This window comes from Talpa occidentalis, unplaced genomic scaffold, assembly GCF_014898055.3.
Source record: "Talpa occidentalis isolate TD23 unplaced genomic scaffold, MPIMG_talOcc4v2.1 talOcc4.11, whole genome shotgun sequence".
NCBI lineage: Eukaryota > Metazoa > Chordata > Mammalia > Eulipotyphla > Talpidae > Talpa > Talpa occidentalis.
The window spans coordinates 47441007-47453440 of NW_023601104.1; the positions used below are offsets into that span (position 1 = coordinate 47441007).

The window sequence follows — 12434 nt, forward strand, 5'->3', positions numbered from 1 at the left end:
TTTCCAGGTTTTACCTATTGTAAATAGTGCTGCAATAAACATAGGGGTAAAGGTGTTCTTTTGAATCAACTGTTTTTGTGTCCTTTAGGTTTATCCGTAGGAGTGGAACTGCTGGGTCTTTTGGTAGCTCCATTTTTAGTAGACTGAGGAACCTCCAGACAGCTTTCCATAGTGGTTGGACCAGTTTGCACTCCCATCAGCAATGTAGGAGAGTTCCTTTTTCTCCACATCCTTGCCAACATTTGTTGTTGCTAGTTTTTTTGATATGTGCCATTCTTACTGGTGTAAAGTGGTATCTCATTGTGGTTTTGATTTGCATCTCCCTGATTATACAGATGTAGAAAATTTTTTCATATGCCTCCTGGCCATTTGCATTTCCTCTTTGGAGAAGTGTCTTTTAAGTTCTTCTGCCCATTTCTTGACTGGATTGTTTACTTTGTTTTTGTTGAGTCCTGTGAGTTCTTTGCATATCTTTGTGATCAGTCCCTTATCAGCTGTATGGAGTACAAAAATTCCCCCCCCCCCATCAGTGGGGTGTCTCTTTGTTTTGGTTAATGTCTCTTTTGCTGTAGAGAAACTTTTCAGTTTGATGTAAAACCAGGTGTTTATCTTTTCCTTAACTTTCTTTGCTTTGGGTGATGAGTCTTTAAAGATGTTACTGAGATGTATGTCTTGTAGTGTTTTACCTATATTTTCTTCTCTATATTTTATGGTTGCAGGTCCTATGTCCAGATCTTTTATCCATTTTGAGTTGATTTTTGTGCATGGTGAGAGAGAGTGGTTTAGCTTCATACTTTTGCATGTGGTGGTGCAGTTTTCCCAGCACTTTATGGAACAAACTGTCCATGTTCCATTGCATATTCTTTGCTCTTTTGTCAAAGATTTGTTGTCCATATAAGTGAGGAGACACTCTTTTCTTACTGGTTGTTCTAATAAGCATAATATGCAAAGGTTTTTTTCAGATGATTGCTGCAGGAGCATATTTATCTTAAGCATTTACATATAAATTAGTTTGTGTATAATAAACCACATGCTTTTTAAGAGTTATCTTGATATAAGAAGTTCTGTTAGTATAGAAAAATTTAAATGTTTTTGTAATGTTTGACCATCTAGGTGTTCTCTCTTGTCAAAACTAGCTCACACTATTGTTTCTATTATCACTACTCCTACTAATAAAATTTCTTCTTGGCTTTCCATAATTGTTAAATTTCTGGTTTTATAATACTTTCAAGTGGCTTGTTTATCTGTGCCATTACTGCTATGCAGCTTCCTCTGGCTATAATGTTGTTATTAGAGAAGTATTTTTCTCCATGATCTGTTGGTATTTTCATCAGAGTTTATTGACTTTCTGAACTTTACTTCTTTGTAAACATTAATTTATCTAAATAGTAAATATTTTATTATTAACAAGAACATTATGACATTTTATGCAGAGATCTCAGAACAGTGCTCTAGATATTTGTCTTTTATTACAGTTTTTCATATTACTCCTTTGGAGAAATTTAGATTATAGCTGCTGCTTACGTTTTCCTTGCATCATTTTCTGGAGCAGACTATTAGATTAAATTGATTTCATTAGAAATCCTAACAACTATATGGTAAGCAATGTTTTGGTAGAAAGTTGAAAGTAGCACACCAGTTTGCAACTTAGCAGATATTATCACTTAAGTTTACTGATACTCTAAGAATTTTAGTGGCTGAGGTAGTTAACATTGGTCTAGTAGATTAAAGAATAAGTTGTGAATTGTCATTTATTTTGAGTAGCCCATCTTTATAGATATCTTTTTTACCAGTTTTCATCGTTAATATAAATATCCCTTTCTCCATCTTCTGATTGTTGCAGAATGGCTTCTACATAAGTAGTTTGTAGACATACTATATTTTAATTATTGTTAGCCCACTTATATAGTCAAAATGAATTAAGTAGACCTTAGATAGCATCAGGTAGCATCAGATACCCAAGAACATGGAAAGATACCTACATTTAAGTCACAGTAGGTAAAATACAGAAATGGTATTATGTGCTCACATCCTAGAGAAAGAACTCTATATCTGTATGCTCCATCCTGATGTAGTGGACAAAAAAAAAAAAAAGGCTGTTAATAAGCTATTGTACATTAAGACCTCAATGGTGTTAGATTCTCATTTTTGTTTTACTTGTTCTTGTGGAGAAAATTAACTTACATCTGAAGCCATCATTTGATGGAGTAAACATGTATTACCTAGGTCTACACTCAGAACAAGGTTTAACTCTTCCTAGCAATGCAAGGTTTTAACTACAAACCCCTCTTCCAGGAGACTAATTTTTTTTGGCTTTACTTCTTTATCTTTTTTTAGGATGAGAAAAGCTTACAAAATAAAGTAGAAACACTTATCTCCACTTTGTCCACACATCAAATTAACTAATGCTCTGTATTGCCGCTACAAAATCTGGAGGCTTACGGGCCACATTATTAACATGCTAACAACTATATGCTAGTATGAGTCACAAGTTGAATTTTTTGCTTACCAAGGAGTTATTTGTAATTTTCTATCCATGTTAATTCTATGAGTCATAAAACATAATTTCTGTAAAACTTAAGTTATACAGCTTTGAAAGACTAAATGAAGATGGAGGTTTAATTATTATTTAAATTAGTAGTTGGTAAAAAACCTGAAAGATTGGAAAATCTCAAATAATGCGATATTTAGGTTGCTTTACAAATACCTGTCTTTTGCTGTTGTTCCACTTTAAAGAAACCAAAACTAGAAATCATAAATAATCCCTTATTACCTGAGCTTTATGCAAGAAAGAAAAAATTTTCAGTCATCGAACCTCTAACTTAAAGAAAAGATCATGAACCCACATCAGGAATGACAATTGTGCATTTCATATCTTGAATTAAAAGATACTATTTAAAATGTGTATGTACAGTATGCATCTTTTTGATAATTCTTTTATTAGCCAACTTAATTAACTGGTCACTGCTCTCCTGATCACAGCAGGGAAAATACCTTTCTAGATTTAGAAATCAGAATTATTTTTGGCTGGATTTTGATTAATCTGTTAAAGCTTATCTCATGTACATGTACTTATGAACATTCTTTTTTTTTTTTTTTTAAACTTATGAGCATTCTTATAATGAATTGTTTTTTCTTTAAGGCAGGAAGACTGTATTCCATAGCAGAAAATCCCCATTGGACAACTATCACTATCTTTATCTCTTCTCAATCCAAATAAGATCAGTCATTATCAGAACTTGAAGAGCTTTCTTTAAACCAAGTGTAACCAAAGTTAGTTCTTGAATTATTGAAATTTCCTTTAAATTCTCGTTCACTATGCATACTTCAAGACTACTATCATATCTTAAAAAAAAAGAGTGCTGTGAAATTAACTTTCTCTCTATGCTCTCACTTCTTTGCCATCTGCCTCTGTGAAAATGAAACATTGCCATTAGCACAAAACAGTTTAATAAATTCACAAACGTTTTAAGTTCAAAGAAATAATGATTTCTCAAAATTCAGTGAGAAAGTAAACAACCCAAATATAAAATGGGGTAAAGATTTTGAATAGCAACTTGACTAAGAAAGATATAGTAGGTAAGTGAATTCAACGTCACTAATCATTTGAACAGTGCAAACTAAAACCACAATGAAATATTACTACACACCTATCAAAATGTCCAAAAGTAAAAAATTAATCATGGTACTTTTGCAGAAATGCAGAGAAACTAGTACTGCGGTAAATGAAGTAGAAATGTAAAATACTATATCCATTTTGGAAAATAGTTTCTCCATTTCTTAAAATGTTAAACACAAACATATGATCCGGCCATTCCACTCTTACCCAAGGTAAATGAAAGCATATATTCATTGTACTTGAATGTTCATAGTACTCTGTTATACCCCAAAACTAGAAGCAACATGAATGTCAATAAGTGAATTAGATGAACAAATACAGGTATATCCATATAGTGAAATATGCTTCAGCATGAAAGGAAGATTCTGTTGATACATACAACAGTATGGACAATTCTCAGAATAATTATATTGAGTGGAAGAATTATATTGAGTGGGAGAGTGAAGTACATGTTCTATGATTGCATTTGCATGAAAATTACAAAAATATAAGCTAATCTATGACAGAGGAGAGATCAATGATTGCCAGTGGACAGGGAGAAATAACTTGGAGGGTCGAGAGAGGCATTACAAAAAGGAAACTTTCATGGATGATAACTTATATATTCATTATCTGGATTGTATTCATGGTTTCATGGATGTATAGATATGTTAAAACTTAAATTCTCTGCACTGTAGAGTGGTTATATTTTAAGTGAAAAATTCAAACCAAGTTTAGTGCTCATCTATTTAAAATCAATCATTTTTCAGATTAGAAAACAGATTTTAGTTTAAGTCATTGAGAAAGCCAATGATGAATTTCAATAATGTGAATTTTTGGCATTTGTTTTAAAATGTCCCAGAATAGCAAGAAGTAGAATAGCCTGCATAATTTGTGAGTGGGTAAATTCAGGAAATTCTTACAGATTTTCTTCTTAAGGTAATTTTCAGTAGGATAAATGCAAAGACTAAATTCAGAATTAAGATAAAGAGTAAAATGTTTAAGAGGACAGATGGTTTTTTTTTTTTTAAGTAAATCTCTCATACTTGATTTATTTATACCTTGACTTGTTCTACAGAACTTGAGGTAGCTTACAACTCCTTATGGAGTTTTGTATTCTCAAGCATAGCATCCCTCAGATCATAATACTTGGCTGACTAGTACGAACATGTCAGTGGGTTTTTCCCCCCCCTTTAAAAGGGAAGGACACCCTTTTTGTGTGAACTTGTATATCAGGTAATATAACATAATAGATCTATTCTCCCATTTTAAAGAGGAAAATGAATCTTCTTCGTTAACCTAGTTAGAGGTTTATCAATTTTAGATTCTAGTGATTTTCTCTGTTGACGTCTTTCGAATTTCATTGATTTCTATTGTAATTTTCATTTCATTTTTTTATTTATTTTATTTATTTCATTTTTATTTTATTTATTTATTTCATTTTTTATTTATTTTTATCTTTTGCTTACCTTGGACTTAATTTGCTCCTCTTGGGTAGATCTTTTAAGAGTTTAGCACATTGGTGGTACAAATTAAATCTAAATACTTCTGAGATTTCATAAGATTACAATAGTACAAATGCCATGTAAACCTCTCTTTTCTGCAGAAATAGTAAAGATAAAGCAGTTTTTAGTATTTCATTGTAAGTTTGCTGATATTAGTATTTTTGATATTTGATTTGTCATCTATAAATATCACCTTATATACATTAAACTTGTTTATCACTTAGATCATTTTAGTCAAAATTTAAATGTTTTAGTAGGATCCAATATATAGAATAAATGTATAGGTTAAGTAGAGTTGTTTATTTTAAAGCAGATTTAAGGCAACAAACAATATGTACAAAAAAAATAAAAATTCATAATGAAATAAAATGCCCAGATTAGTTCCTGTATAGATAAGTACAATGGTAATTTTGAAATTTGGCTTTGAATTTTCTGGCAACCAAGATAAAAGAGAGAGTAAATGATTAAGTTTTAAAAAAACTTATCAGAAAATAGAATTTGTTTTTCATTCTAGGCAGTGTTCCTCAGTATCATATTACAAAAGGAATCCATTATATTGGCCATTACCTAGAATAAATTAAGTGATGTAATGTTGCAGTACCTTAATACTAGTTACATTTATGGATTACACATGGAAACTTTAATGAAAGTCTAGGGTGTATAGTATTAGAATATAACTTAATGAGGGCAGCTCTGCGAGTAAGGGAGTGGGGTCTAAATTTATAACCATCTAGTGTTTTGTTTTTTTTTAAAGATTTATTTATGTATGCAATAACTGGGGTACAGGCCAGAGGTGTGGGGGATGAGAAGATTCATCAGAGACAGAATGGGGAACAGAACAGGCAGATTGACCGAAGTACACTGCTGAGGGGAGCAGTGGGCAAGTCAGGAGAGGTCTGCTTTGCCATGTGGGTAGCTCCCTGGTTGTGGATCGAACTCCTGCTGCTGTGGCTGCGGATAGCTTCATAGGTTGCGTCTTAACCCCTTGCGCCACCAGGGAGGCCCCATCTAGTGGTTTTTCTTTAAGATTAGAATTCTTAGTATCAAGAGTGGAAAGGTTTTTATAGTCTTTTCCATAATAATGTCACTTTTTCCAATTGGACTTCTAATAAAATAAGCTAGATAGCAGAGAAGTGGAAGTTACATGCTGTGCTTTGGGTCTGGAATGCTAGAAATTTGGTGTTCTGGTTGAAAGAAAAATGCATATATTTGAAAATGAAATAATCAGATAGTAAGGTTGATAGTCTTTTGTTGTAACTGAAGATCCTAATCGGGTCTTATACCTTGATATTATACTCTCCCACCTCTACACAGAATGAGGAAGAGGCATAGGGATAAATTTTATTTGTGATTTCTGAGTCACTCAGGCATAGGAGCCAATGCTCCAGGAATATTTTCAACCACCTGTTACAGACCACCTTGACATATAATTTCATGAGTCATCTGTTTTTTGTGCAACATAATTTTTCAGATTGGCAAACCCACCAGTATGAAATGCAGTGAAATATACACCTAAATAAGAAAATTTATTAATGTGATATTTTGTTATATTGGGCAAAGCAGCTGAATATTGGAGAATTCCAGTTATCTTGCAGCGTATAAAGCAGATAATTATGAACAAGTTGTCACAATGAGTTTGTACTCTGGTGACACATACAGACCACATACTATTATAATACAGCATTATAGGGACTGACTTTCTGGAGGAAAGGATATCGAAGTATGCCCTGAATGATGAAGGAACTAAACGTGAAAGAAAAGAAAACAAGACTAGCTTACAAGTAATCTTCAATTTAAGTGTAAGTCATATCCTAAAAGTATAGTTAAAACTCATTTTAGCTTAGGAGAGAGTATACTGAAAAGTGAAAAGCCTGACTGTCTCCTGATGACTCTGAATATCGGGGGGAAAAAACACTGGAATTGTTTTTAAATTGGGTCCTCTCTTAGAAAGTCGTTTACAGAGATTTTTGAGAGATTATGCTCTGAGTTCCATGCATAGTCCTTTAGTTTTTTTGTTTGTTTGTTTTAAAAATTTATGAGCTGGGATACAGGCCAGAGATGCAGGGGAGGGGGGGGTGAGAGGATTCAGCAGAGACAGAGTGAGGTGCAGAACAGGCAGACTAACCGAAACACACTGCTGAGGGGAGCAGCAGGCAAGGCAGGAGAGGTCTACCTCACCATGTGGGTTGCTCCCTGACCAGCCGGGAATCGAACTTGTGCTGCAGAGGCTTTGGATTGCTTCATAGTGCGGTGCTTAACCCTTTGCTCCACCAGGGAGGCCCCATAGTCCTTTAGTTTTCAGCAGTATTTACTTCATACTCACTTTTTCTTGGTATTTATTAAAGCTTCCAAAATTGGCTTACTTTATACAATACTTTTTATATTGACATTACTTTGCTTTATGTTTTTAATTTATCTGTTGTCTATGTAACTATTGTTAATCAACTTGTATTCTCCTTTGCACACATATTACATAAGATATTCAGTCATTAGGGTTAAAAAACTTGTTTCTCCTATTTCCCCTTACTTCAAAAATTTGAGAAAGGACCTATAGATATTATACCTCTGGCCAACATAACCTTCTGCCACATATACATAAATTATGCTTACTACCAAAAAAATCAAATATGTACTAATGAAAAATATACTTTCTTTCATAAAGCATATTCACAAGAAGCAATAAATTATTCTTGAGGAATATATAATTTTCTCTACTCTTTATCTGTGGTGTACATTGGAGTCTGACCTGGATTTGAATCTCAACTTTCTACTACTACTCTCTGGTAACCTTGAATAAATTTACATTTCTGTGTGTATGTTTCTTCATCTTAAAATAGAACTAATAACCCCTAGCTCAGATTACTGTTTGGAGAATTAAATGAGATAATCTAAGTTAGTAATTGTTAAACACTATTCTCTGGAACACTAGAGCACAATAGAAACATTTAATGGGTCACTTGTATTTATGTTTAGGGTTCTGCAGATTTAGTTTGAGAAAGAGGGCCATGAAGTCCTCTGCTAAAAACATTTGAGAGTTATAGCTGTAAGTAAAGTGCCTTGTTCATAATAGGTTTGAACAGATAACTAGTTCTCTTATGCAAGTTGGAAAATACCTACTTAACTATTTTCCCTTCTGTGTTAGTATATTGAAATGCTAAGTTATTTTGCTTCATTGATAAAATACTCACATTCCATACAATTAACCTAGTTAAAAGTATACAGTTCAGTAGTTTTTAGTATATTCACAGAATTGTGAAATGATGTCATTTTGGAACATTATCATCTCAAAAGAAACTACCCATTAGCAATCAAACTAACTTGCTTTTGGATTGTTTACATTGCTCATTAAACATTAGAGTCTAAGTTAATACAGCAATAAAAGCAAAATAAGCCTGATATCGATACCTAAATAAATCAGTAAACCATGTTTCTTCACTAATGTATGCAGGTACAGATATTAGATTCTCATTGTGGCATTTAGCATACAGTTGACTACTAAAGACTATACGTTTTTCATTTCTAGAATTTCATCTGTCTACTTTCATGACTTATAGATGACTGCTTGATCTGCGTATGTCCTGCTCTTAACTTAGAAATTCAATAAATATTTCACAAGTACTTGTTATGAGCCAGGTGCTGTTAGAATCTAGGGTTAAATGATTAGGCACATTCTAGGGAGTTTGTTTTGTGAAGGGTGGCATATGAAGAAAGCAGAATAATATATAATGTGTTCATTGTTATTGTGGAGAAGAGTATAAAGTGCTGTCAGTTCACTTTTTTTTTTTAAGATTTATTTATTTTATATAAGCACTGGGTACAGTCAGAAGCGCAGGAGGGTGAGAGAATCCACCAGAGCCAGAGCGGGGAACAGAACAGGCAGAGTGACGACGTACACTGCTGAGGGGAGCAGTGGGTGGCAAGAGAGGTCTGCGCACCATGTGGGACCCTCGCCCAGCGGGCGGGGATCGAACCAGCGCTGCAGAGGGTGCGGGCAGCTTCGCAACCCAGCGTTCAATCGCTGCGCCACCGGGGAGGCCCTGTCAGTTCACATTTAAAGGAGTAAATAAATTCTTCCAGTGAAGAAAGTCAGTGAGGGGAAGGCTGAAAAGGAGAAAGAATAGAAATTGAAGAAAGAATTTCAGAGGAGTTCGACAAAGAATAAGTAGAATTCCCTGGGCAGGTGATAGAGGAAGAATATATTCTAAAAACTAAGAGAATAATCTGGGCCTAAGTCTAGAGGATTAAAAGCATACATAATGTTTAATGAGAAGTCTTCGTTATTTGCTGGGAGTAGAGGAAACTGAACCTAGGGAAATAGTGGTAAGACAGAAAAGATTGATGGGAGCAGATTGTAAAGACCTGAAAGTTTAACACCATCTTTTATTACCTTGCCCCTGCCGTTTCTGGCTACTGATGAATAATAGCCTTTCCCAAGATATAATTTATAATTCATGTTAACATAGTTCCTGCTACCCTTATCCTAGTTCCCCAGGAGTAATCTTTGACTTTACTTTTTTGCTCCCCATGTTCATTCTCATGTTAAATTGTTAAATATCTGTTTCTTCCTATTCCCACAAGCACTTCCATGGTCTCCTTTACATTTCGTTTGTCCATTTTTAATATTCTGCTTTCCCCATTCCTAGGACTGGGATATTCAAGTAGCTTTATACAGTAACCAAAATAGTTTCTATATCAGGAGCTTAAGGGTGTAAAGAGAGTTTATAATAAAGAAGACTCTTACATAGTTGTAATATATATTTATCAAGAACTCACTGATAAATTGTCTATGTGCTAATGTAGGATTCATTGTTGAGTGAAAATATGAGAGGAGTATAGTTAATGTTACAGTCTATGTCAGAAAGTGTGGGGATATTCCAGGATAAACCTTATTTGCTTATATTTGCAAATATAAGCTTATATAAACTGAAAAACTATATAAGAAATAAAGTAGCAGTCTGTAGGAACAGCTAGAAATAGAATGAAGAGGACAGGTAAGAAATGAGACTGGTCAGTGTATAGCTATATATGTTGTTTTGATTTGACTATTTTGTTTAAAACTCTGTCCTTATATGCCACTTCAGGGAAGTGGGATTGAGGGACTCTGATGTATTTCTTATAGCTTCATATATGAAATCATTCCTTAGTGTACAATTCAGATAGCTCCTCTCTGATTATGCCTTGATGTGATTCCTTTAACTTAAGTGAACTCAACCCAAGTCCCCAAATCCCTTTGAAAACTCAACACAAAATTTATTACTTCCTCCTCCGCTATTTCATTTTGTTGTCTTAGCATAATATATTTATGCCCTACATTTATATTTTGATTCTTATTTGGTGGCTCTAAGTATTCTAATTTCATGAATGGTTTCTACTCCCAATCAGAATAACACTTCATGAGAGAGCATGTTCTTTGCTTTTTTGTATTATCTGAAGCATATTTTAAGATACTTGATAATGAACATTTTTATTTACTTTGGAGGCTGCTAAGATGTTAATTTCATTTCAATAATTTTAATCAGATTTTAAATTAAGATGTCATAGTAAACTGTTTGACTACTTTTGTATTATCTAAAATTTCAAAATAAGTTGGAAAATAAGGAAAAATAATTTTATTGAAAAGCCATTGGAAATAATTTAGGGTTACTTTCTGTGTAGTTAAAGTGAAATTTGAATTTGTACACTAAAAAAATAAATGTAACAAGATCACCTGACTTGTATTTGCATGGAATATAATAAGATTTATGTGCTAGTTACTAATTAATACAGTAATTGAGTTTTGTGAGATTTTTGTCTTTGCTAATATATAACATGTCGGTTGATTCTGAATTTCATAAACAAAATACACTAAAATAGTCTATTGGTTTTACATTAAGTATATGATCAAAATTCTATTAGAAATTGAGACTAGAAAATTGAAACTTAAAAATTGATAGATATTTAGTATATCCTTATTAATATATTCTAATGTGATATATTTTGAAACAGGCAAGAAAACTGGATGTATATTTTGAATATGAAGAAAAAATAATGAGCAAAACTACGCTGGATAAATCTCTTCTAGATATAATATCTGATCCTGATGGTATGTACCATAAATCTGAGGTTGATGTAGTTTTCACATGTGATGAATCCAACACTTTAATTTGAATAGAATTATTTTTTTTCTTTCTTTTTTTTTTAAAAAAGATTTATTTATTATTTTTATTTATTTTTTTTAATAGAGGCATGTTATTTATCTATTTGTTTGTTTGTTTGCTTTGTTCATACATGCACTGGGTACAGTCAGAAGCGTGGGAGGGCGAGAGAATTCACCAGAGCCAGAGTGGGGAGCAGAGCAGGCAGAAGGACCGAAGTACACTGCTGAGGGGAGCAGCGGGCGGCAGGAGAGGTCTGCGCGCCATGTGGGACCCTCCTCCGGTGGCCGGGGAGCAGCCGGGGATCGAACCAGCGCTGCAGAGGCTGCGGGCAGCTTCGCAACCCAGCGCTCAACCGCTGTGCCACCAGGGAGGCCCAAGATTTATTTATTTATATACAAGCACTGGGTACAGTCAGAAGCGCGGGAGGGTGAGAGAATTCACCAGAGTCAGAGTGGAGAACAGAGCAGGCAGATGGACGAAATCCACTGCTGAGGGGAGCAGCGGGCAGCAGGATAGTTCTGCGTGCCATGTGGGACCCTCGCTGGCGGCCAGGGATTGAACCGGTGCTGCAGAGGCTGCAGGCAGCTTCACAGCCCAGCACTCAACCGCTGCGCCACCAGGGGAGGCCCTGAATAGAATTATTTTTAATTTGAATTATTTTAATTTGAATAGAATTATTTTTCTGACAGTCTATGCTAATAATGAGGTAACTAAATGAACCACTTTGTCAAGAAGTTAGCAGTTTTTGGGCCTCCCCAGTGGCGCAGCGGTTGAGCGCTGGGTTGTGAAGCTGCCCACGGCCTCTGCAGCGCCGGTTCGATCCCCGGCTGCTCCCCAGCCACTGGAGGAGGGTCCCGCATGGCGCGCAGACCTCTCCTGCCGCCCGCTGCTCCCCTCAGCAGTGTACTTCGGTCCTTCTGCCTGCTCTGCTCCCTGCTTTGGCTCTGGTGAATTCTCTCACCCTCCCGCACTTCTGACTGTACCCAGTGCTTGTTTAAATAAATAAATCTTAAAAAAAAAAAAAAAAAGAAGTTAGCAGTTTTTAAAGTGGAAAAATTATTTGCATTTTATTTTGGTGAACTTTTCTTTAATGATTTTTAAATACTTTTTATATTCATTTGCTTAAAGCAATACACCTGAAACTCAATTTCTGCTGGTTCCAGCAAGATTTTAAGTAACATTTGAAGCAGAAAT

The 12434-nt window shown here is 34.6% G+C and overlaps 1 protein-coding gene across 2 annotated transcripts in view; it reads left to right on the forward strand.

Annotated features, from left to right (window-relative positions):
• The window catches only part of SCFD1 (sec1 family domain containing 1), a 98009-nt gene that overhangs the window by 50198 nt on the left and 35377 nt on the right, over positions 1–12434 (forward strand). For both annotated transcript variants that reach the window (XM_037503174.2, XM_054689620.1), the window contains exon 15: positions 11089–11185. In XM_037503174.2, the coding sequence (XP_037359071.1) occupies positions 11089–11185 (97 nt within the window). The remainder of the gene's footprint in view (positions 1–11088; positions 11186–12434) is intronic.